The sequence below is a fragment of the Muscardinus avellanarius genome (assembly GCF_963383645.1).
Source record: "Muscardinus avellanarius genome assembly, chromosome: 10".
Lineage (NCBI taxonomy): Eukaryota > Metazoa > Chordata > Mammalia > Rodentia > Gliridae > Muscardinus > Muscardinus avellanarius.
The window spans coordinates 109,659,964-109,685,962 of record NC_137796.1 but is presented as its reverse complement, the minus strand read 5'-3'; the positions used below and the strand labels follow the sequence as shown (position 1 = coordinate 109,685,962).

At 51.9% G+C, this 25,999-nt stretch overlaps 1 protein-coding gene across 3 annotated transcripts; it reads right to left on the bottom strand.

Moving 5' to 3' along the window:
* ANKS3 (ankyrin repeat and sterile alpha motif domain containing 3) lies at positions 1 to 20,381 on the bottom strand (the record flags this gene model as incomplete). 3 transcript variants are annotated; one of them, XM_080702302.1, is made up of 15 exons in its annotated part: positions 1 to 77; positions 274 to 357; positions 675 to 760; positions 1,105 to 1,277; positions 1,381 to 1,522; positions 3,181 to 3,305; positions 5,168 to 5,344; positions 5,681 to 5,784; positions 6,290 to 6,427; positions 6,832 to 6,987; positions 10,449 to 10,584; positions 13,311 to 13,392; positions 16,973 to 17,094; positions 17,246 to 17,444; positions 20,212 to 20,381. In XM_080702302.1, the coding sequence occupies 15 exons, from the start codon at positions 20,379 to 20,381 to the stop codon at positions 1 to 3; spliced, it is 1,971 nt and encodes a 656-aa protein (XP_080558428.1). The 3 variants fall into 3 exon arrangements, with proteins under 3 accessions (XP_080558428.1, XP_080558429.1, XP_080558427.1); XM_080702303.1 differs by having other exon boundaries at positions 6,290 to 6,425; positions 6,836 to 6,987; XM_080702301.1 differs by having other exon boundaries at positions 57 to 143; positions 245 to 357.
* Between the last annotated feature and the right edge of the window lie 5,618 nt (positions 20,382 to 25,999).

Sequence of the window (25,999 nt, the reverse complement as noted above, 5' to 3'; positions counted from 1 at the left end):
TCAGGGCTCCCGCCACTTCTTTCCACTGAGCACCTGCAGCTTCTCCAGGCTCTGGGTCACGGAGCACAGCGCTCGCCCTGAGGATGCAGCAGGAAGGAAGGGGCCAGGTCACCGGGTGGATGGCATGAGCTCCTCCAGGCTGACTGGGGTGTGGCCCCAGCAGGACTGAGCCCAGCCACAGGCCAGCCTCCAGGGTGGACTCGGACCTGCTTCCCTGGAAAGGGTCCCTCTGCCTCTATCCCACCAGAGCCTGGTCCCGGGCTAGAGACTCACCCATCTCATGGATTCGGTTTTCAAGGGCTCCTGACAGCTCGGGGAGGCTCATGGCCTGCAGGGAGGCATGCCAGCCCTTGGAGTCTGTAGTGCAGAGGACTCAGTCAGCCAGGAGTGTGTCCTCACAGCCAGGAGACCCTCCCACACACCAGCGTGAGGCAGGGTGCCCTACTGTGCTCCTCCCAAATGGAGTCTAGGAGACTAGACACCCGCCCTGCCTGCTGACCAAAGCATTAGGAAACGTTGAATCTCTGGCTCAAGCCAAGCTGTGCCCTGGGGTGGCCCCAGCTGGAGAGAAGTCGCTGAGGAGCAGCTGCCTCGGGAGGGTGGGGCGCAAAGGCGACAGTCACAGGCTTTCCTGCCTGCCCCTGCCCAGTCCAGAGCCAGGCCACTGTTCTTACCTGCTGGGGGTAGGGCTGGGCCCAGGGCGCCCATGCTGTAGGACCGGTCCTGCCTCACTCGGGCAGAGAGCTCGGCTTGACAGGCTCTGCCAGACACAAGACCAAGCTGGTGAGGCGGAGACCTACGGCAGACCCATGCCCCAGGGCAGGGAGCGTATGCTGCTCTGCGGCTGGACAGCAGGCAGCCCAGGAAAGCCGCGCTGACGAGCAGGAGACCCGTGCGATCCCTACAGCCCTCAGTGCCTACGCCTGCCCTGCTGGTGATGGGCAGGGCTGGAGGAAAAGTTGGGGCACTGAGGGAACCCAGGCCCGATCTGCCGCTTGCTTACAGTAAGGAGAGCATGCTGGCCCCGGACGCCACAGGAGCAGCCTCCTCTGCCGCGCGCCCCATGGACACAAGGGTCTGCCCTAGGAAAGCTCAGCTACTCACCGCAGCTGCTCTAGGACGAGGGCGGCATCCTGGGCCAGGGCCCAGGTCTCCTGTAGCTGGGCGTGGACGTCCTTGCGGGCGCTGTCCTGCTCCAGCAGGCAGCTCTCCACCACGGCCCGCAGCTCCTGCTCCTGGGACACCTGGCCGCGCATGGCCTCCACCTCCTCACAGCGCTGTGGGCGGGGGCCAGACTGGGTGGGCCCCGGGCCTGAGGCTGCCCCTTCTACCCACTGTGGGTGTTTCCCCCCTCCCCCCCTGTACCCCCTCCCCACTTGCCTTGTGCAGCTGGATGGCCAGCTCCTGCATCTCGGCCTCCAGCCGGTCGGCATAGGCCAGCTCCAGGGCATCGCTGGGGGGACGGGCACTGCTGTGCCAGCGGGCGATGGCAGAGGTCATCTTCCTTTTGGGCCCAAACAACCTGCACGGGCGAGTCGGGGAAGGGCCCATGTCAGTAACCACCATGTGTTGGAGACCCCACAGGCTGTCCTGCCACCAAGGTTCTCTGCTAGGGAACTCTAGCTCTGAAGAACAGCCCATGGAGCATGGGGCATTCCATTCCCAGCCGCTGGCTCCAGGCTGCAGACAACTACTCTGCCTTTGCAGGAGCTCTCAAAGGTTAACCTGCAGAGAGGATTCTGGGAAGACCGCCAGGAGTCTGTCTCCCCCACCCAGACAACTGCCTCGGCGCTCTGGACACAGAGGCCTGAGTGGCGCGTGCGGACAAGAACTAGCAAGTCACTATATATGTTTAAAAGAGACTGAGGCCCACCCTCAGCAAAGACAGACCGCCGAGAGCAAACCCTGGCAAGGGGGCCTGACCCCAGAACACGCCACTCAGAGAGCTAAGGAAGACGCAGGGCTGTCAAAGCAAAGCAACACCAGGAGAGAAACCAAAGTAACTTGAACCGAGAGTACAACAGCCAAGATGAGAAACTCTCCAGAGTTCAAACATAGATGCGAGCAGGCGGAAGAACCAACAAAGAAGGAAAATGATGGAGACGACCGAGGAGCAGAGAGGAGGAAAGTGAGTGCAGCCCAAGGGACACGGGACCCCATCAAGTGCGCACCACACAGGCCCGGGGAGCGAGGTGCCCCGGGGGAGTCTGAGGGCCAAGGGCGGAGATGCACGAGACGGCCCTGGGGACAGCCACGGAGGTGCTGGCCACAGCACCTCAGAGTCACCGCAGAACTCGCGGGGAACTTTGGGGGCTGAAACGGGAGGGCCAGAGGATCGAGGCCAGCCTCAGCGACACTGTGGCACTCGGCAACCTAATGACCCTGTTTCCAAAAATAAAAAGGGCTGGTGAGATATATCAGAGACAAAATGTCAAGACATCCTTTCCCAGAGCTGAGGGAGTCCTGACCACTAGACTTGCCCCTGTAAGAAACGCTCAGGAGCCTGCCACAGGAGGACTGCAGGTTCAAGGCCAGCCTCAGCAACTTGGAAAGACACTGTTTCAAAATATAAAAGGGTGGGGGTGTGGCTCAGGGGTAGAATGTCCCTGGGTTGAACCCGTAGTACCCCCCTCCCCAAAAAAGCAAGCAGTGCTCAGGGAGTCCTGCAGAGAAATACAGGCCACCAGGAAGCGTCTAGAAGCGATCTGAGGAAATACCGGCTCAGGTCAAGGGTGCCCCCTGATGCCCAGGAGGGCCGAGCACGAGAGCACTTGGGAGTGCCAGCATCACTACAAGGACTCTGACAAGGGACAGACCTCGATCTCTGCTCACCCCTGGTATTTGGGATAGTTCCAGAGCCAGGCTAAGTTCTTTGGACTGTGTTAAAACACTTTCTATCCAAGGTTGTAACATGTTCTAAGAAGCAGCATAAACAAGAAACCCTGCGCTGTCCTGCTGCCTCGGGCTGGACAGCCGCTTGCAGAGTTCGCACGTTCTACTCATGGAAGAGGCAATGAAGCCCATGAAGACCCCAAAGCGGCAGACGGTAGGTGAGGTCCCGGGCCCGAATGCAGTGATGTCAGCAGGCACCTGGGCCCTGTGCCCGGGCGGGCAGTGAGAGGGACAGGATGCAGGAGGAAGCAAGCTCACCGCGGGGATGAAGGCAGTGGACGGACTCACGTGATGCCAATTTCCTTCAAGTCGCTCTCGGTGAGGGTCAGGAAGATGCGCAGGTCCACATCCTGCTCCTCAAACACCTGCAGGTACTTCAGACACCCAATCTGCTCCAGCAGGGCCGCAAGGTCCTAGGGGGCAAAGGACAAGCAGGCGGCCTTGGGGGTGACGGCGACCCAGAACCTCTCCCTGCCTTGCCACGCATGCTTTCCTGACGTCACAACCTGCTCCGAGCCTGCTGGACCCCAAGTCAGTTCCAGAACAACTTGTCCAGTGGAGGCCCACACTGCCCCCCACACCTCAGGCAGAGCAGAGTCTACACACCCCGAGCAGCTGAGGCACGCTCCTGGGCTGCTGCGCCCTTCTGTTACCCGGGGCCTTGCCTGCCCCTGCACACGGCTCCGAGAGCCCCTGGTGGCGCCCCTCTCCTCTGGGAACTCTTACCCAGCAGTGCTGAGTTCACTGAGCAGTGTGTACAGACCGGGCCCTGGTCACACAGGGAAGGCCAGGCTGTTCCTGAACCGCTCCCTCTGCTCCCCAGCACGCCACCACTGCACACTTGGTCTGTTCACGTCTTATCCCTTCTGCTTCTCAGTAGACGTCCTCAGACGGCCTGTGTCGCTTGCTGATTCTTGCCGACTTCAATCTGCTACTGAGCTCAGCTAGTGATACTTTCACTTCAGTTTTACATGTGTGAGAGGGAGCAATGAGGGTGGAACCCAGAGGCATTCTTCCTCCATGCTACACCCCCAGCCCTTATTGTTTTTTTTTTTGTTTGTTTTTCGGTACTGTGGAAGGAACCCAGGGACACTTGTACCTTCAAGCTACATCCCCAGCCCTAGTTCTTAAGTCTTTTTATTTTTGAAACAGGGTCTCACTGAGTTGAGAAGGGCCTCGCTAAGTAGCCAAGGCTGTCTGCGAACTCCATCCTTCAGCCCCAGCCTCCTAAATGCTGGGATTACAAGTGTGCGCCACCACGCCCAGCCTTATTCTGTTTTGAAATAGGGTCTTTGTAGGTTACTGAAAGTCTCACTACACTGTTGAGGCTGTCTTCAAAACAGCCTCCTGTCTCAGCCTCCCAAGAAGAGACCACAGGAATGGGCCACCTTGCCCAGCTCAGTTGTATTTTCAACTTCAGAATTTGTGTTTTTGTTGCTTTTGATGTTGCTACTGCTTTGCAGTACTGGGAATTGAACATAGGTCCTTGTGCGTGTTAGGCAAGCATTTTTACCACTGAGCTACATCCCCAGCCCACTCTTTGTTGCTTTGAGTGATCGAACATTTGTGTGTGTGTGGGTACTGAGGATGGAACGAACCTAGGGGCTTTCTAACTCCGGTCTACACTACCAAACCTATTTTTATATTTATATTTTATTTGGAAACAGGGTCTCACTAAGTTGCTGAGAGCCTGGCTAAGTAGCTAAGGCTGGCTTCGAATCTGTGCAATCCTCCTGTCTCAGCCTCCTAAGTGCTGGGATTTTAAGTGTGCACCACCATGCCCGGCAAATGAACACATTTTTTAAGGTGATTCTTCCACCATTTTCCTCAAAGAAACAGCCCTAAGATCCCACTACAGCTGTAAGCTCTCCAAACACCGTTCATCTCAGGAGCTGACAGGCAGAAGTGCAGACCACACCAGGTGGCCAGGGAGAGGGCGCTGTGCAGTTCTCATCAGTCCGTGTGACTTGCCACCATGACCCTCAGCTTGTCCCTGACTCCGAGAGCAGCTCTGAAAATCAGCCCTGTTTCTTTCCTTCCAAGCCTGGGAGGCCAAGTCGCGAATGGACAGAAAGCCTCTTCCACAGGGGACGGGCATCAGCCAGGCCTTGGGCCACAGACCCCGAGCCGAGGAGGTTTCTAGGTGATTTGTGAAAACCTACCACCTCTGTGTTCTCTCAACATCACCTGGTCCTTCATACTTAAGAAACGCCTCTCAGTCACAAGAGCACCATCTCACCAAGGGCACAGACAGCAGATTTCCCAACCGTCCTACCTGAGGGCCTGCGTAGGAGGACCTCTCATCCTGGCGGACAGGTTCTGGGGGACAGGCTGTCCCAGAAGCCCCAGCACTGGGAGACCACTGGCCATCACTGGTGCTGTGGCGATTCTTGGTCTTCATGTGACTTTTGGTCTGTTTGCGGACGGAGCTTTTACGGGCGTGATCTGAATCCTGCCGTCAGAGGCCAAGTCAGGAGCAATTCAGGACTCAGCCACACTGCGCAGCCAAGCTCTGCTCTCCGCCTCAGGCTTCTGGCTTTGCCTCCCTCTCAGGGCGGCTGGGCCTCGAAGCTTCACTGAACGCCCACTGCCGCCGCCATGCAGAGGCCTCTGGGTGACCCTGCAGCCGGTGCCACCAGGACTCAGGCAGCTCCCAGGGGTGGCCCCAGACAGTGCCTCCCAAGCACAGCAGAGACGAGCGCTAACACCTGGCACCAGATCTGCCAAGGCAGAGCCACCCCCATGACGCCAAGGGAAGAGGGGGTGGGAACCGAGTAAGAGGCTTCACCTCGTTGCTCTCCATGGAGGCTTCGCTGCTGAGCCCCTGGGCACTCGCCAGGCCCCTGATGCTGCTCCGTACGGCCCCGAGGCTGGCACAGAAAGCAGGCTCCTCTGGTAACAGGGAAGACAGGGCACCTGACGACAGGCCAATGCAGGCCTGCACAGGGGCTCCGCAGGACTACAAAGGGGCTCCGCCGGACCTCCACGGGCCTGCAGAGGGACCGCCATGGGACAGCAAAGGGGCCTCCACAGGACTGCAAAGGGGTTCTGCGGGGCAGCAGGGGGCCTCCATGGGGCAGCAGGGGGCCTCTGTGATCTGCTTTGTTCAGTGAAGTATGGCCCAGAGTCCGCACTCCACGGTGCGGAGGCACGGGCTTTTCTGGGGGGTTCCTGGTGCATGGCGGGCACTGGGTAAACAGCTGCCAGATTAAACGCACATCTCCCTCAGGAGGGCGGCTGTGAGGGCCTCAAGGCCTTCCCACCGGGACTGCCCCGTGGGGACTCTGGACCGAATGCTCCCCTCACCTGCCCCACTGCAGACTCTGGTTTCCTCACAACAACTGGCCTTCTAGAGTCCTCGCTCTAGGGAGCCCCGCAGGATGGGCAGGAGGCGTACCCCGGCTGCTGCTGCTGCTGCTCTCCACATCGCGCTCATTGATGGGGGACGTGACGTCTCTGTAGCACAGGCCCTGGCCTTCCAGGGGGTTCTCGTCACTGCTGGAGAAGGTCACATAGCCCCGCGGAGGCACCTGCTCTGTGTACACGATGAGGCACATAAACGCACAGGAGCACGGCAGCACGGCCCGTCCCTCGTGTCACAGGCACCAGCCTCAGGGCTCAGGCCGGGGGTCCGCGCTCACCCTCTCATCTACTTGCACAGTGACCTGGCCAAGGCTGTAAGGAGGCAGCCAGAGGGCTAGAGTTGACCCATGCAGTGAATGAAATCTGAGCTTAGTTTCAAAAACAGTTCCACTTCTTATTTTAACCAGTGAGAGGGAGATGAACCCAAACCCAAGGGCCAGCCAGTGACTGCTTCTTCCCATTGCCAGTGAGGCCCAGGCCTGGCCCACACCCCCGGGGCCTAAGAGTTGTTCTATTTTTGTGGCGACCGACCGAGTCTTGAGACGCGGCAGCACAGACCCCCAGCCACGTGGGCACTCACCAAGCCAGGCTGCGGCTCACCTCCAAGGCCAACAGCCGTGATCCTGGCCAGGGCGCGCGGGCCCTCGTGGATGCTCAGGCCCTTCCTCCGACAGGGCCTCTGTCTCGGGACAATAGGGCAGGATTCATCCGAAGAGCTCAGATCCTCGTATTCTGCAGGCCAGAAACCAATACTTCTAAGACAATACACTCAGCAGCGGACTAGTTTACCAGTTTTTATGATAAAATGGAAGAAAATAATCATAACTAGTATTTTTTCAGTACTGGGAATGGAATTCAGGGGGATTCTATCTTCAAGCTACACTCCCAGCCCTATTCTTTTTTTTTTTTTGGGGGGGGGGCAGGTCTGAGGATGGAACCCAGGGGCATTTGACCTCCAAGCTACACCCCTCCCGTTTTCTTATTATTTATTTTGAAACAGGGTCTCACTAAGTTGCAGAAGGCCTCACTAATTAGCTGAGGCTGTCCGTGATTACAAGTGTCGCCACCATGCCCGGCTCCTATTTTTATTCTTTATTTTATTTTTTGTGGTACTGGGGGTGGAACTCAGAGGCTTTCTACCTCCGGGCTATACTCCCAGACCTATTTTATATTTTATTTGGAAACAGCGTCTCACTAAGTTGCTGAGAGCCTAAGTAGCCGAGGCTGGCTTCGAACCCATGCGATCCTCCTGTCTTAGCCCCCTGAGCGCTGGGATTACAAGCTTGTGCCACCACGCCCAGCTTATTCTTTATTTTCAACAGGGTCTCACTGAGTTGCAGAGGGCCTCATTAAGTAGCTGAGGCTGTCTGTGATCCTCCTGTCTCAACCTCCTCCCAAATGCTTGGATTACAAGCATGTGCCACCACGCCCGACTTATAACTAGTATTCTTAAGAAGAACGGAGTGAGTCGGGCATGGCGGTGCATACTTGTCATCCCAGCACGTGGGAGGCTGAGACAGGAGGATCACAGGTTTGCAGAGCTTCGGCTACTTATTGAGGCCCTCTGCAACTTAGACCCTTTTTCCAAATAAAGACTAAAAAGTAGGGCTGGAGGTGTAGCTCAGAGGTAGAATACCCTTGGGTTCCATCCCCAGTACCACAAAATAAATAAATAAATAGATAAATAAATAAATAAATTACAAGACTTGACTTGAATACTGCACTGGTGAGTCCATTCTCTGGGCCAAGAGGAAATGAAATGTTAGTGAAGACAGCAGAGTTTAATTCTTAATTCATAAGTACACTGCTTCATAAAAATATGGTACTATGAGTCACAATGTCTTAAGCAGTTATATACATACATTATCTATATTTCTATATCTATCTATCTATCTATATATATATATATATTTTTTTTTGGTGGTACTGGGGTTGGATTTTTTTTTTTTTGGAAACAGGGTCTCACTAAGTTGCCGAAAGCCTCACTCAGTAGCTGAGGCTGGCTTTAAACCTGTGCGATCCTCCTGTCTCAGCCTCCCAAGCGAGAGGATTACAAGCGTGCGCCACCACGCCTGGCTCTTTTTTTTTTTTTTTTGGTGGTGGTACTGGGGTTCCTAGAAACCCGGCCACCTCCGGGCTACACTCCCAGACCATTTTTTTTTTTTTTTTTAAATTTTGGAAACAGGGTCTCTTAAGCCAGCGTGGCTGACTTCGAACCTGCAATCCTGTCTCCGCCTCCCAAGCACGGGGATTACAAGTGTGAGCCACCACGCCCGGCCCAGCAGTTTTATATTTTCAACCCAAATGACTGGGAGCAAACACCATGTATTTGATGTTTTACCAAGTAAATCAATCAGTACCCTTAAAACTCAGAGCTTGACATGCCTTCAATCTGAACACTCACAGTTTTTCATAATTGATCATATCTATAAGGCAAAACCCAGGCATTATTTGTATAAGGCTCCCATCTGGTTCTACTTTAAGAGGCATTACAGGAGGAGCTGGAGTTGGTAAATGCAGACACGTTACTTTTCCTCCCTTGAGTTGGCAGGAGCTGGGCTAAGCCTGGCTCTGGGCAGCTGGCCAGCAATAACGGAGCCAAGGACCCACGGGGGCCCAGGGGCCACTCTTTCCTGCATGAGCAGGGATGTACCTGAGCAGATAAAGGGAGTCATGCAGGGCAAGGGTCCAGGGAGGCCAGCAAGGTGAAGGCCGCTGCAGAGCGCTGCAACGTGAAGGAGCAGGCAAGGGCAGAACAGGCCGCAGCCCTGCTGCCAGTGACCGGCCAGGGCGCACTGAGCATCACAGCAAGACACCTGCTGCGGCAGGTCCAGCTCAGGACCCGCTGACCGCAACACAGACGGCGGATCCTTCAGAATGAGCACCCTTGCTTTGGATGGAGAGATTCAACAACAGAAAGACACAGGAAATTTATAGATTTACTACAATCTCAATAAAAATATCAACCTTTTAAAGAAACTAGAAAAAGTGATATTTCAAGTTTGTACAGAAAAACTAACAAGCAATAGCTGGCAAACACTGAAAGGGCAAGTGGTGAGGGGACGAGACCTGCCCTGTGGTAGAACACGCTACGGGAAGCCCCTGACCCAACAGCGCGTAAACACAGGCCCATGCGACTGAACCGCAGGGGCAGACCAGCAAAACGGAAGGTGACCTCTGACAAGGGTGGCCTCTCCAAGCACTAGGTCAGAGACAGACTTTTTGTGGATCTGGGGATGGAACCCAGGGGCATTCTACCTCTGAGCTACACCCCCTGCCCTATTTTTATTCTTTATTTTGAAACAGGGTCTCACTAAGTTGCAGAGGGCCTCACTAAGTAGCTGAGGCTGTCTGTGAACCACAATCCTCTGGGCTAAGCCTCCCGAATGCTGGGATTACAAGCGTGCGCCACCACGCTCAGCAAAGAAGGACATTGACATAAATGATGCTGGGACAGCTGTGTGGCCACCTGGAAAAAGATCAAATTTCCTAGCACAGTAGCCTGCAGCTGAACCTTAGCTTTACAGGAGAACAAGGTTGGAAGACCGAAAATTCAAGGCCTCAGCTTTGAACCAGAGAACCATCTCAAAATAAAAGGTTTGCGTTTAGCTGGGCGTGGTGGCGCACACTTGTAATCCCAGCGCTTGGGAGGCTGAGACAGGAGGATCACACAGGTTCGAAGCCAGCCTCAGCTACTTAGTGAGGCTCTCATCAACTTAGTGAGACCCTGTTTCTAATAAAATATAAAAATAGGACTGGGAGTGTAGCTCAGAGGTAGAAAGCCCAGGCTGGACTTGAACTTGTATCCTTTTGCCTCAGCCTCCCAAGTCATTGGGATTATAGGTGTATGTCACTGCACTGAGCTGGGAAAGATTTGTTATGACTCAAAATCCAGAGGCAATAAAGATGAATACATTTGACTGTTAAAAATCAAAACAGATGGCAACAATACCACTGGCAAAATCAAACAATAAAGAACAGGAGAGACCCACACGGAGGGTCCCAGGCTGTGCACCCCATGTGCTGTGCACATCTTCAGGCTGGCAGGGCCCCTCTCTCCCCCTTAGACCAGGAGCCAGCGGGGAGGGGCAGGGATGCCTGGGCCAAACCACAGCACGGGATGGAAGCCGCCTTCCCTTCCTAAGAGCCAAGGAAACCCAGCCTCCTCAAAGCACCGCAGCAGGCCTAGCTACCTGGGCTCCGGTAGAGGCTCTTGGGCAGGGTGGGCGAGTGCGTGTCCATCAGGGCCACGATCTTCATGTGTCCATGCTGCCTGGCCAGCATCCGGGCTGTGGCGCCACTGTGGTCCCTCGTGTCCACTTTGACTCCCTGTGAAGGACCGTGGAGGAAGTTAGCAAGCTCCCTGTCAACACCTGCACTCCCTCAGCGCTGGCCGGGCAGGATGTGAAGCAAGCCCGCTTCTCCCCACTGCACCCATTCCCCCGGGGTGGGAGAGGCCCGCACCCTGGGGAGAAAGGATGCATGAGGCCGAGGGCGGTGCTTTGCGCTCAGCTCCCTCGCGAGCAGGAGGGGCATTTTGGCCAGGAGCAGCCTCTTCCCCGCCAGGCTCGTAATCTTGCCTGGGGGTGCAGGATGGAGTAAGGCTGTACTCTTGAATGGGAAGGCAGAGCATGCAGAGACCCACCTTCCCCTCTGCACTGGCCCGCTCTGCTTTTCCTCACAGACTCCAGCTTGTGAGAGCAGCAGCCTGGCAGACCATCCTCCAAACCAGGGCACAGCCTGAGACCCAGCTCGGCCCTGTACCCGAAGCTCTGAGATGCACCTAGGAGCCTCGCAGCGCCAACACTCCACATGTGTGACTCCAGCCTGCGCAGAGAGCACTAAACAGAGCACTCCCGACGCGCAAAGGTTCCCAGTGAGAACCTGCAGGCAGGTGAGCGCTCCGGCTGCCAGTGCTGACAACAGCTGGCAGAGCCAAGTTTAAACAGAAACATGCAGCCGGGCATGGTGGCGCACGCCTGTGATTCTAGTACTTAGGAGCTGAGAAAGGAGGATCGCAGGTTCAAGGACAGCCTCAGAAATTTAGGGAGGCCTTCTGCAACTTAGTGAGACTTTATTTCAAAATAAAAAATAAAATAGGGCCAGGGGTAATGCTCAGAGGTGGAATGCCCCTGGATTCACCCCCCAGTACCACAAATAAATAAATAAATAAATAAGTAAGAAAGAAAGAAATGTTGAACACCGGCCAGGTGTGGTAGTGCACACTTGTATTGCCAGTACTTGGGAAGCGGAGACAAGAGGATTGCAGGTTCACAGCTCACCTCAGCAACTTAAAAAGGCCCTCTGCAACTCAGTGAGACCCTGTTTCAAATAAAAAAAATAAAATTGAGCTAGGGGTGTAACTGGGAGGTAGACTGTCCCTGGGTTACCCCCCCACACACACACACAGTTGAACACCAGCAATCCCTCTTGTAAATATATAATATACACAAATAACTGCAAGTATTTGTGTAGAAGGATATTACTCTCAGCATTGGTGTTTTTTTTTTTTTTTTTGGTGGTACTGGGGTTCCTGGAAGCCCTTCTACTTCCGGGCTACACTCCCAGACCTATTTTATATTTTTATTTGGAAACAGGTCTCCTAAGCCAGCGCGCGGCTGGCTTCGCACCTGCGCGATCCTCCTGTCTCCGCCTCCCAGGCGCGGGGATGACAAGCGTGCCCACCACGCCCGGCTTGAAGCATTGTTTTATCACTGCAAAATTCTGGGAGCCTAAACTTCTACTAACAAGGAACTGATCAAATAATTATGGCACAGATGATGCATGAATACTGTACAAGGACAGTGTCCATGGTATATTAAATAGTTTTTCGAAAATTGCAGAACCTTCATAGAATTCCATTTTTGTTCAAAATAAAAGGCAGCATGTTCGCATCTATCCACAGACATACCTATGCAGCAGAGGGAGCCGCGGTGGCTATGAACCCAGGGAGCCCCTTGGGAGGCTGCAAAGGGAGGAAGAGCTTTATCTCCTGTCATACATAATTTTATGAGTGTTATTTACTTCTGTTTGGTGCTGGATGCTAAACCCAGGAGTGCTCTTCAGCTGAGCTACACCCCTCGCCCTTCCAATGTTTACTTTGCAACAGTCTTGTTGTTACTGCACACTGGCCTTGAGCCTACAACCCTGCCGTTTCAGCCTCCCAGTTATGAGAATTATAGACATGGGCCACCACACCTGGTTTATGAATGCTATTCACTTCTTAAAATATTTTTCTATAACTTTTTGGGGGGGGCCTGGGGATGGAACCCAGAGGCATTCAACCTCGACCTATACCCCCTGCCCATTTTTTCTTTCTTTCTTTCTTCCTTCCTTTCTTTCTTTTTTTTTTTGGTGGTACTGGAAACCCTTCTACCTCCAGGCTACACTTCCAGACCTATTTTATATTTTTATTTGAAAATGGTCTCTTAAGCCAGTAAGCCTGGCTTCAAACCTGCGCGATCCTCCTGTCTCCGCCTCCCAAGCGCGGGCATTACAAGGGTGCGCCACCACGCCCAGTGTTTACTCTTTATTTTGAAATAGGGTCTCACTGAGTTGTGGAGGGCCTCACTAAGTAGCTGAGGCTGTCCGCAAACCATGATCCTCCAGTCTCAGCCTCCCAAATATGCTGGGATGACAAGCGTGCGCCGCAGGCATGGTGGATATGCCTATAACCTAGTACTAGGCGGAGACAGGAAACAACAGGTTCAAGGCCAGCCTCAGTAACTAAGCAAGCCTCTCAGCGATCTTGTCTCAAAAGAAAAAAGAAAAAAGGCTGGGGTAACTTGGGGGTAGAATAGTTAAATTCCCAGTAACTCCCCCAAAAACAGCATTTTCAAAATCACTATGGGAAAAGGTGTCGATCTGTACTCATCACTGTACCCCAATGCCCAAGGCACCACTCAACGCCTGACAGCAGTAGATTTTCAATGAAAATGTACTGAATAAATGAGTGACAAACAGTGATTTCCGTGTAAAAGAAATTGTTCTAGTTTTTATCTTAGTGATGACTCCTCATTTGCTTAAGTTATAAACTGATCAAAAGGGTCACTTACATGGTTCAGAAAATACTGCACGATGATCTCGTGGCCAGCGGCAGCCGCTTCCATCAAAGGCGTAAATCCATACGCGGGCTCCCTGCAGGTGGGCACAGCAGGTGATGAGCAGACAGGCCCCGCCACGCGAAGCCTCCTGCGCCCGCCCGCTCTCCCCCGTGGCACCGTGGAGCTGGGATGCGGAGTTAGCCAGAACACAGGAGGCTCGCCAGTGCTCTGGGCTCATTCCCAGCGCTGGGCTTCTGTCCCAAAGCCCTGTCTGTCTCTCATCTCTCCATCAAGCTGTCTGCACCTGTGTTACTGCTCCCCACCCCTCACAGGAGCCAACTGCTCCACCCATCTGCCCGCATATCTTTCTTCGAGTTCAACATGCAGGTGACCCGCTCCCCAAAAGCTCTGTGCTGATGGGCACGGTGGTGCACACTTGAGAGGCGGAGGCAGGAGGATCTCAAGTTCGAGAACAGCCTCAGCAATTTAGTACTACCCTGTTTCAAAATAATAAAATTGTGGGGGAGTACAGCTCAGAGGTAGAATGCCAGCACTGTCTCCAGCACCACCACACGCCGGCAGTTCAACCCACCTCACCGCGCAGCACTGGAGGCTTACTTTGTGTGGGGCCCATTCCCCGAGCCGTGTCCTTGAGGACCCCCTGATCCCCAGCTGCTTCCTGTCTGCCTCGAAGCCAGGAGCTAAATACTGCTTCTCATCAGTTCTAAGATATATTTTTCATATTTCTGAAGTCAGAATGTGTTTTGAAATTAATAGGTAAGTTGAATTTTAATTGGTAGTATTTTTTCCTTTCTTAAGAGTCATTCAAACTGGGCATGGTGGCACGTGCCTATAATACTTGGGAGGCTGAGACAGGAGGATCATAGGTTTGAGGCCAGAATCAAAAATTTATTGAAACTCTTGGAACTCTATTTCAAAATAAAAATAAAATACGAGCCAGGTGTGGTGGCACACGCTTGTAATCCCAGCATTTGGGAGGCTGAGACAGGAGGATCCCTGTTCTCAGACAGCCCCAACTACTTAGCGAGTCCCTTTGTAACTCTGTGAGACCCTGTTTCAAAATAAAAGAATAAAAAATAGGGCTGGGGGTGTAGCATGCCCCTGGGTTCCACCTCCAGTACTGCAAAATAAATAAATAAATTAATTAAAAAATAAAATTGGGCTAGGGGTGTGGCTTAGGGGTAGAAAACACCTGGGTTCAACCCCCAGCACCACACAGTCATTCCAAATTATGGTATGTCTTAGAATGGATGACAGCCAGAGGACTGCCCAGCATCAGGTACTGATACCCGCCGCGCTGCATACCTAGGTCGGGTATGGCTGAGCGGTACAACACTTGCCCAGCATGCCTGAGACCCTGGGTTCAAACCCCAGCTCCACACACAAAAACAAAAACAAAAATGAAAGGAAAAAAAAAGACCCCACCATGGGGGCAGGGTATTACCACGCCATGGTTAAGACAACATGACCCCTCCCAGCTTATAAACGAGCCTGGCGCAGTACCAGGCACTTATAATCCCAGGAAGTGGGAGGCTGGGATAGAAGGATCATAGGTTCACAGCCAGCCTCAGCTACTTAGTGAGGCCTCTGCAACCTGGAAAGACCCTGTTTCAAAATAAACAAAACAGGGCTGGGGTGCAGCTCAGAGGTAAAACCCCTGGGTTCCACCCCCAGTACCACAAGAAAATAAAAAATAAAACTTAGGATGGTTTTAAAATTCTCATCTCCCCTGATATATATGACAAGAAAGGAATTGGCACTTAATGTGTCATTTATTTAATTTTTTGTGTGTGTGGTACTGGGAGTGGAACCCAGAGGCTTTCTACCTCCAGGCTATCCTCCCAGACCTGTTTGTTTATTTGTTTGTATATTTGTTTGTGTGTGTGTGTGTGTGTGTGTGTGTGTGTGTGTATGTGTGTGTGTGTGGTACTGGGAGTGGAACCCAGGGACTTTCTACCTCCAGGCTACACTCCCAGACCTATTTTATATTTATTTGGAAACAGGGTCTCACTAAGTTGCTGAGAGCCTCACTAAGTAGCTGAGGCTGGCTTCGAACCTGTGTGATCCTCCTGTCTCAGCCTCCAAAGTGTGCGTATTACAAGCGTGCGCCACCACGCCTGGCTTTATTTTATTTAGAAATAGGGTCTCACTAAGTTGCTGAGAGCCTCACTAAGAAGCTGAGGCTGGCTTTAAACCTGTGCGATCCTCCTGTCTCAATGTGCACTTTAAACAATTAAATGAGGGAAGTAATCCTTCAAGCAAATCAAAGCCATTCTTTAATTTTATCACCCTGTTGAAAAAGTTATCAGGTGGCCCACTGGTCTTCATCAGATGCTGGAAATTCTCCGGCTCACTCTAGCATAGAGAGGGGCTTTAGCATCCCAAGCATGGGGATTACAAGTGTGCACTGCCACACCCAGCTCTTAATGTGTCATTTAATGCCATTCACAGCCAGGCCTGGTGGTGCATGCTTGTAATCCCAGCCCTTGGTAGATTGAGACAGGAGACTGCAGGTTCCAAGCCAGCCTCAGCAACTTAATGAGGCTTTCAAGTCTTGCTAAGCTTTCAAACTTAGCCAAGACTATTTCCAAATACATAAAAAATAAGGCCAGGCGTGGTGGTGCACACTTTTAATCCCAGCACTCAAAAGGCGGAGACCCAGGGATTACAGTTCCCGAACAGCCTCAGCTACTTAATGAGACTCTTCACAGCTCAGTGAGAGACTGTTTCAAAACATAAAAAGACTAAAAAAAAAATAGGTCTGGAGGTGTAGCCCTGGGTTCCATCTTAAGTGCCACAAATAAATAAATAAAAAGAAATAAAAAGTAGTTCTGGGGGTATAGCCTGGAGGTAGAAGGCCCATGGATTCCATCCCCAGTACCACAATAAATAAATAAATATAAATAAATGCCATTCACTATACTATGCCCCTGGCTTATGACATAACATGCAACCCTGTAACAACAGACACTGGTCTTGCTGACCCCAGTCTTCAGATAAAGACAATGAGGCCCAAGCCGGACACAGTGACCCATTCTGATAATCCCAGCTACTTTGGAGCCTGAGGAAGGAGGACCACAAGTTCAAGGCCAGCCCTGGCAACTTGGTGAAACCATGCCTCAAAATAAAATAGAAAAGGGCTGGGAGTATACTAGCATGTGTAAACCCAGGGTTTAAAACCCAGTACTGCAGAAGCCGGGCGTGGTGGCGCATGCTTGTTAATCCCAGCATTTGGGAGGCTGAGAAAGGAGGATCCGGGTTTGGGGCTAACCTCAGCTACTACTTAGTGAGGCCCTTTACAACTCAGTGAGACCCTGTTTCAAAATAATAATAAAAAATAAGGCTGGGAGTATAGTTCAGAGGTAGATAGCCCCTGGGTTCCATCCCTGGAACCGCAAATAAATAAATAAACAAACAAATAAATAAATCCCAGTACTGCAAAAAGAAAAAAAAAACACAATGAAGCTCGAGAGGCCAGTAAAACGCAGCAAACGTCCCGGCAGATCCTGTAGGCCCCGCAGGCCTTCCTCCTGCCCCTCATCTCCGCCCTTCTCCCTCGGCAGGTGGCCTGACCTCTGGTCTGCTGCCTCGACATCCGCCCTCCCTAGAGTGAGACCAGCTCCCCTGGCGTCCAGGCGAGAGGCAGCCATCACCTCACATTGGCGCTGGCGCCACTGTCCAGGAGGAACTTGACCATCTGCTGGTGGCCGGCGCTGGTGCAGTGGAAGAGCGCGGTCCAGCCGTGAAGGTCTCTCATCTCCAGCTCCGCACCTTGCTTCGAGAGAACAGAATGCAGTTACAGCCGCCTCCCGTGCGGGCAGGCGGCGCCCTCCAAGCTGTCAGCAGGAGGAATCAGAAGGAGTCGGGCGCCTCCGTCCTGCCAGGGCGCCCCTCGGGTTCCTGGGCCTGTGCCCTGCAAGGCTCACCTGGAGGAGAAAGTAGGCGATGCTCTCGTTGCCACAGCTGGAGGCGAGCATCAGTGGAGTCTGCCCTTCCGGGGTCGGCACATTCACACTCACCCCCGCCTCCAGCAGCAGGTGCACAACGGTATCGTGTCCAATGTAGGAGGCGTACATCAGCGGAGTCCAGCCACCACCGTTCTTCTTATTCAGATCCAGCTCTCGCCTAGACAAGCGCAAGACACGCTAGCCTCGCCCAGCCACCTCCCGCACCAGCTCAACAGGCAGGGTTGTAGCCGGGAGGTAGAATGCCCCTGGGTTTGATCCCCAGTACTGCAAAAACAAACAAACAACAACAACAAAAAAAAAGTGCCAGGCGTGGTGGGAGGCTGAGACAGGGGGATCACGCAGGTTCAAAGCCAGCCTCGCTGGCTTCAGAGACCCTGTTTCCAAATAAAATATAAAATAGGTCTGGAAGTGTAGCCTAGCGGTAGAGAGCCCCTGGGTTCCATCCCCAGTACCACGAAAAAAAAAAAAAAAGACCAGAAAGAGCTGGGGAATGGTATGTTACGTAAGCGAAGCGCCTTGCTAGGTGCAATAAATCTCAGCCTACCCCTTCCCTCTCCAAAGTGAGACTGAGGATATAAGGATCATGTGAGCCCTTTGTTCCAGGCTCAGGTTCATGAGCTTGTCAACTGAACCATTTACTGGTAAATAATAAAAAAACTTGTCTCTGATTTTTGTCTCTGGAAATCCTGTCTCAGGAATTGGGAAAACTGAAGAGGGGGAGGCTGAGTCCCCTGCAACAGCATCACTGTGCCCAGCCTTTTCCACTGGTGGAAGTAACAACCGCCAGCTGGTCCACGTGATCTGTGCCTCTTGTAGAAGCACAAGGTAACGGCACGAGCGACTGACTCTCCACTTCTACCGTCTCCTCCAGACTCTGGGATGCAGCCAGGCTGCCAGTCCTAGGGTCCTGACCATAGACAGGAGAGCAGCAGCAGCTGGAGGGAGAGCAGGATGAAGCTCGACGCCTCTGGAGCAGGACTACAATGGCCCTGCTCATTCTTACAGCCCCCTCAGGAGAGGAAATCGCACGTGGAAAGGGAGGAGACTGCCCGAGCACAGCTTCTCCTCCCAAGCCTCCAGCTGCACTCACGGCAAGTGAGGGGCGTAATGGGGGCAAGCTCCGCAGCCAGGGTCAGAGCCCCACCAGCAGACACTTGCCCTCCTCCCTGGAGCCATTCTGGGCTGGGCCTTTTTTTGTTGTTGGCAGTACTGGGGATGGAACCCAGGGGCTTTCTACCTTCGGGCTACAACCCCAAAATAACCCTTTATTTTGAAACAGTGTCTCATTAAATTGTGGAGGGCTTCATTAAGTAGCTCAAACTGTCCACAAACCTCAATCCTCCTGTGTCAACCTCCCAAATACTGGGATTATAAGTGTGCACCATCATGCCCTGGCTGGTTTTTTCTTTTTTTTGCAGTATTAGTGATTGAACCCAGGGCATTCTACCTCCAAGTTATACTCCCAGCCCCTATTTTTTATTCTTTATTTTGAAACAAAGTCTCACTGAGTTGCAGAGGGCCTCACTAAGTAGCTGAGGCTGTCCATGAACAGGAATCCTCCTGTCTCAACCTCCTAAATGCTGGGATTACAAGTGTGAGCCACCACAACCCCGGCTCAGGCTGTTCTTTTTATTTTGCTTTTTTGCTTCTTTTTTTTCCAGGTCTGGAGGTGGAACCCAGGGGCATTCGACCTCCGAGCTACACCCCCTGCCCTATATTTTATTCTTTATTTTGAAACCCAGTCTCACTGAGTTGCAGAGGGCCTCACTAAGTAGCTGAGGCTGGCCGCGAACCGTGATCCTCCGGTCTCAGCCTCCTGAATGCTGGGATTACAAGTGTGCGTCACCACGCCCGGCTCAGGTTGTTCTTTTTAATAAACACCAAAAGCTTTAAAGGACTGAACCTTCCAGAGGAGAATCACATCAGGTGTCCTAGCAGCCCTGCGAGGGGCCTGCCGACTGCCTGTGCAGGTCAATCCAAGGCCACCTCGTCCAGGAGTGCTAGAGATGGCCGTGCTGAGGAACAGTCTTCCCCAGAGACCAGGTATCCCTGAGTGAGACCTGAGGCTTCATGAGGCTTTGCTATGGCTCACAGGAACTGGGGAAGGCACCACTGATGTGAACATATTTCTTTTTTTTTTTCCCCAGTACTGGGGATGGAACCCAGGGGCATTCTACCTCTGAGCTACAGCCCCAGTCCTATTTTTTATTCTTTATGTTGAAACAGGGTCTCACTGAGCTGCAAAGGGCCTCACTAAGTAGTAGCTGAGGCTGTCCATGAACTGTGATCCTCCTGTCTCAGCCTCCCGAATGCTGGGATTACAAGCGTGCGCCACCATGCCCAGCTCAGATATTGTTTTACCAAGTCACCAAACGAGAAATGGCAAACAGAGTGAGCATAAAGTACAGTGGAATTCAAAGGGGTGGCGATGAATCCCATCTTAGAAGTCACCTCACACGGTACTGTGAGCAAGATGTGGCACTGAGCCCTGCCATGGGCATTCTGTAGTGCTCAAACTATTTTCCGGGACCAGGAGGCCATCCTTGGAGGGTCGCCAAGAGCCTGGCTTCTCCACTCCTGTGTGCCGAGGGGATGAGAAGGAACCTCTGGGCAAAGGTCAAAAAGCACTGCTTTCTTTCTCTATTTTTGTTTGTTTTGGGCATATCTCCAGTCAATAAAAATGAAAAAACTACTCTGCCTTGAATAAACTACAAATTAATGTTTATGAGCTATTATACAAGTTTAAACCATCCTTTTCTTCCTCAGAATTAAAACTGCCTTCTCTTTTCAGTGCTCAGCATAAGTCACCACTGAATATAAGCAGGGCTGGCCGGCCCCACAGGGACCCAAAGTCTGCACTGTGCAAGGTGCCACCGAGACACTGCTCACGCTCGCGGCGGAGGCCACTCCCCAAGACCTCTTACCGCTGCACACATTCCTTGACCACCTCGTACTGGCCGATGGAGGCAGCCGTGTGAAGATCCAAGGGGACGTCCAGCTCCTCCCGGCTGACCTGTGCGCCCAGCCCATGCCACATGGACAAGCTTCGGTTCAGGAACTCCGGCTCGCTGGCCTCATCACTGAGCTCAGACATGGCTGTGGAGGGAGACCCAGAGGTTAGATCTTCCTTCTTGGCTGTTCCAGGGAAGAAAACAGCTGATCTGACTTTTATTTGCATCAGGCCGCTACCTCACCAGTGATTTACAGCCCAGCCAGACTACTGGGACTCAGCTCCCTTTCATTAAAAAGCAGCTCCCAGCCAGGCGTGGTGGCCACGCTTGTAATCCCAGCATTTGGGAGGCCGAGACCAGAAGATCGCGGTTCACGGACAGCCTCAGCTACTTAGTGAGGCCCTCTGCAACTTAGTGAGACCCTGTTTCAAAATAAAGAATAAAAATAGGGCAGGGGGTGTAGCTCAGAGGTAGAATGCCCCTGGGTTCCATCCCCAGAACCGCAAAAAAAAAAAACAACAACAAAAAAAAAAAACCGGTCCCAGCCAGGCGTGGTGGCGCACAGTTGTAACCCCAGTCCTTGGGAGGCTGAGACAGGAGGATCACAGGTTCGCAGCCAGCCTCAGCTACCTAGTGATGCCCTCCGCAACTTAGTGAGATTGTGTTTCAAAATAAAAGAATAAAATAGGGCTGGGGGTGTAACTCAAATATAGAATGCCCCTGGGTTCAATCCCAACCCCCTGAAAAGAGGAGCTCTAAGCCAGGCCACTTTTCTTTATCCTTCTGTCCTTGTTCTACACTTACTTCCTGCAGTTCCTGAGCCCAAGACCTACTAAAAATGACTTGGTTTTGGTTTGAGTAGGAGGCCCAAAATAAAGGGCTCATTATCAGACTCGTGATTAGGCTCAGAAATGACAGGAAGTGTGCACAAATGAAAGAAGGCTTAAAAAAAAAAAAAAGGCCCACCCCATGCCTGTAATCCCAGTACTTGAGGCTGAGATAGGATAGTGACTGGAAGCCTGCTTCAGCAATTTAGGGAGGCTTCCAGCAACTTAGTGAGACTTTGTTTCCAAATAAAAAATACAATTGGTCTGGGGTGTAGCTCAGAGGTGGAACTGCCTGCATTCAATCCCCAGCATCAGGAAAAAAGGCCTATTTTCAGATGGTCTAAAGATACAACGGCAGCTCAGAAAAGCCATCAGAACCAGAGTGGTAGCTGGCGCCTGCCTGTGACCCCAGTAATTGGGAGGCCGAGACAGGAGGACTGCAGGTCTGAGACCAGCCTCAGCAACTCAATAAACTCTCAGCAATGTAGAGACCCTGTTTCAAAACAAAAACAAAAACAAAAACAAAAAAAAAAAAAAAAGAAATGGGCTAGGGTCAGGTGTGGTGGCGTACGTTTATAATCCCAGTATTTGGGAGGCTGAGATAGGAGGATCCAGGTTCACTGCCAGACTCAGCTATTTAGCTAGGCCCTGTTTCAAAATAAAAAGCCAGGCGTGGTGGCGCACACCCCTGTAATCCCAGCATTTGGGAGGCTGAGACAGGAGGATCAGGGTTTGCGGACAACCTCAGCTACTTAATGAGGCCCTCTGCAACTCAGTGAGACCCTGTTTCAAAAATTAGGGCTGGGAGTGTAGCTTGGAAGTAGAATGCCCCTGGGTTCCATCCCCAGTACTGGGGAAAAAAAAAAAAAAAAAAAAAAACAGGGCTGGGGTCTAGCTCAGAGGTAGAACGCCCAAGTTGAATCCCCAGCACCACCACCATAAAAAAAAAAAAAAGGCGGCCATCAGACTTCAGTTTCTACTCAAGAATGCCCGAGCATACTGGCATTCTTCCATGTGCTGTGGTGTTGTGACACTTGGAAGATGGCCAAACCGCCAAGCCACCAACGTGGGTGTCCCCCAGACTGCCGATTTTGGCAAGAGCCCATGTGGGTGGCACGGGACAGTAAGCAAGCCCTGCTCCCCCGACACTGCCGCCCACACAAGTGCCTGAGATGACACAGCCCTCACCTGCAGGTAAGAATACTGACCCATCCATCTCTTGCTCTCTCTCTTCTTCAGTACCAGAGACTGAACGCCAGGCATTCTTCTTCCAAGCTACACCCCCAGCCCTATTTTTTATTCTTTATTTTGAAACAAGGTCTTAGTAAGTTGCAGAGGGCTTCCCTCAGTATCTGAGGCTGGCTGCAAACCTGTGATCCTCTTGTCTCAGCCTCCCAAGTACTGGGATTACAAGCATGTGCCACCACATCTGTTTTGAGAATACTGATTCTGAATTGCTCTAACCAACTGAAACTAGGTAAGAATACCAAAAAGCTAGCTGGACTGGGCATGGTAGCACATGCCTGTAATCTTAGTACTTGGGAGGCTGAGACAGGAGGATCCCAAGTTTGAGACAGCCTCAGAATTCAATGAGACTCTCAGTAATCGAGTGAGACCCTGTTTCAAAACAAAAAATAAAAAGGGATAGGGATGTAGCTCAGAGCTAGAATATAAACACACACAAAAATAGCTAACTTGGGGAGATGGTACACACCTGTAATCCTAGTACTGGGGAAGCAGAGACAGAAGGATCAAAGTTTTGAGACCAGCCTCAGCAATTTAGGTAGACCTTGTTTTGAAACTAAAAAAAAAAAAAAAATAAGTAGGGCATGGTGGCACATGCCTATAATCTCAGTACTTGGAAGGATGAGACGGGAGGACCACAGGTTTGAGGATAGTCTCAGCAAGTGGTGAGACAATCATCAACCAGTGGAGGACCTACTTAAAAAAAGAGCCAGCGTTGCGGCGCAGCTTGTAATCCCCGCGCTTGGGAGGTGGAGACAGGAAGATCGTGCAGGTTCAAAGCCAGCCGTGCTGGCTTAAGAGACTCTGTTTCCAAATAAAGCCTATAAAATAGGTCTGGGAGTGTAGCCCGGAGGTAGATGGGCTTCCAGGAGCCCCAGTACCACCAAAAAAAAAAAAAAAAAAAAGAATGGGGCTGACGGTATAGTTTGGAGGTAGAAGACCCCTGGGTTAAATCCCCAGTACCACAAAAATATAAATAAAACAAATTTTAAAGCCAGGCATGGTGGCACACATTTGTAATCTCAGTACTTGAAAGGCAGAGATAGGATTGTAGATTCAAAGACAGCCTCAGCAAGTAGTGAGACTCTCAACAACCTTGCAAGACCCTGTTTCAAATAAAAATAGAGCCAGGCGTGGTGGTGCACACCTGTAATACCAACATTCGGGAGGCTGAGACTGGAGGGCTGTGGTGTGCTGACAGCCTAAGCTACTTAGAGAGGCCCTCTGCAACTCAGTGAGACCCGGTTTCAAAATAAAGACTAAAAGAGAAGTGCTGGACGTGTTGGCACACGCTTGTAATCCCCATGCTTGGGAGGCTGAGACAGGAGGATTGCACAGGTTCAAAACCAGCCTCAGCTACTTAGTGAGGCTCTCAGCAACTTAGTTTTATTGTTTCCAAATAAAATAGAAAAAGGTCTGGGAGTATAGCCTGGAGGTAGAAAGCCTCTAAGTTCCACCCCCAGTACCACCAAAAAAAAAAAAAAAAAAAAAAAAAGACTAAAAAAAAGGGCAGGGGGTATAGCTCAGAAGTTGAATGCCCCTGGGTTCCATCCCCAGACCCGCAAAAAAATAAAATAAAATAAAAACAGAGCTGGGGTGTAGATCAGAGGTAGAATGCCCCTGGGTTGCATACCTCATACTATAAAAAAGCATGTAAGCCAGGCATGGTGGCGCACACTTGTAATCTCCGCACTTGGAAGGCTGAGATAGGAGGATCACACAGGTTCGAAGCCAGCCTTGCTGGCTTAAGAGACCCTGTTTCCAAATAAAAAAAAGTATAAAATAGGTCTGGGAGTGTAGCCCGGAGGTAAAAGGGCTTCCAGGAACCCCAGTACCACCACCACCACCACCACTAATAATAAAAATAAAAATAATAATAATAATAATAATGATAAATAATCCCCAAAGCGGTGTCAATTTAGGGGCCCTTCTCCAGCCTTTTTTTTTTTTCTTTTTTTTTTTTTTTTTGGCGATACTGAGTATTGAGCCCAGGGCATTCTACCTACAAGATACACTCTCAGCCCTACTTTTTCTTCTTTCTTTCTTTCTTTCTTTTTCTTTCTTTCTTTTTTGCAGTACTGAGGATGAAATCCAGTGGCATTCTACCTGAGTAACACCCCCAGCTCTATTTTTCATTCTTTTTTTTTTTTGGTGGTACTGGGTGTGGAACCCAGAGGCTTTCTACCTCTGGACTGTACTCCCAGACCTATTTTATATTTTATTTGGAAACAGGGTCTCACTAAGTTGCTGAGAGCCTCACTATGTAGCTGAGGCTAGCTTTGAACCTATGCGATCCTCCTGTCTCAGCCTCCCAAGCACGGGGATTACAAGCGAGCGACACCACGCCCGGCTCTTTATTCTTTATTTTTAAACAGGGTCTCACTGAGTTGCAGAGGGTCTCACTAAGTAGCTAAGGCTGTTCACGAACCGTGATCCCCCAGTCTCTGCCTCCCAAATGCTGGGATTACAAGTGTGCACCACCGCGCCCAGCTTACTTTTTATTTTGAAGCTAAATTGGGGAGGGCCTAAGTAGCTGAGGCTGAACGGAGATTCTTCTGTCTCAGCCTCCCAAGTCCTGGGATTACAGGAGTGCCTGGCTCCTCCAGCCTCCTTTGAGCATGTTTCTTTTACTTCAAGCATCTCCTCCAGGCTGGGGGAGGAGGAGGTGGACTCTCCCCTTTTCAGATACTCACATCCGACACCCTCAGAGTGCCAGAGAACCACAAATCTACTAGGAGTTATCATCCTCTTACAGGACAAATGCTTACCAATGATGGGGGAGGGAGAAATGTATGTGAACCACTGTATACACCCAGGAGGTATCTTTGTGTGTGTATGTGTGGTGCTGGGGGCTGAACCCAGGGGCATTCCACCTTCAAGCTACACCCCAGCCCGATTTTTTATTCTCTATTTTGAAACAGGGTCGAAGTTGCAGACAGCCTCAGTAAGAGCCCACGGCTGGCCACACACTTGTGATCCTCCAGTCTCAGTCTCCCAAGTACTGGCATTACAAGCGTGTGCTACCACGCCAGACAGGTTTCTTTTGCACCTTGCTTCCAGAACTCGAGGAAGTAGCACCGGGGATGAGAACTCTTTCTTTTCTTCCTCTCTTTTTATTTTACAGTGCTGAGGGTTTGAGGCAAGGGCTCGACCACTAAGTTGCACTCCATACTACGACCTTTTTTATTTTTTATTTTTTTTAGTGGTACTGGGGGTGGAACCCAGGGGCTTTCTATCTCCAGATTATACTCCCAGGCCCATTTTATATTTTATTTGGAAACAGGGTCTCACTAAGTTTCTGAGAGTCTCACTAAGCAACTGAGGCTGGCTTCGAACCTGCACGATCCTCCTGTCTCAGCCTCCCAAGCGCGGGGATTACAAGCGTGCGCCACCACGCCCGGCCGGCTGTTACTTTTAAAATAAAAAATACATATAAGAAAAAAAGGTGCTGGTGGCGATGCCACGCCCACGGGAGGAGGTCCGTCTAGGCCGCGAAGCCCCGCACGCCCTCGCGCGCCCGTCACACCTCCCTCCTGCCCCGCCGCCGCCCTCTGCGCGCGGCCGAGCCCGCCGCCCCGGGAGCGCGTGGCCGCGCCAGCCTGGCGGGAGCCGGCCCGCGGGGCCTACCTGCACCGGCCTCAGCCGCCGGCCGCCGCCGCGCTCCTCGCGGGCCGCCGCCCCTGCGCCTG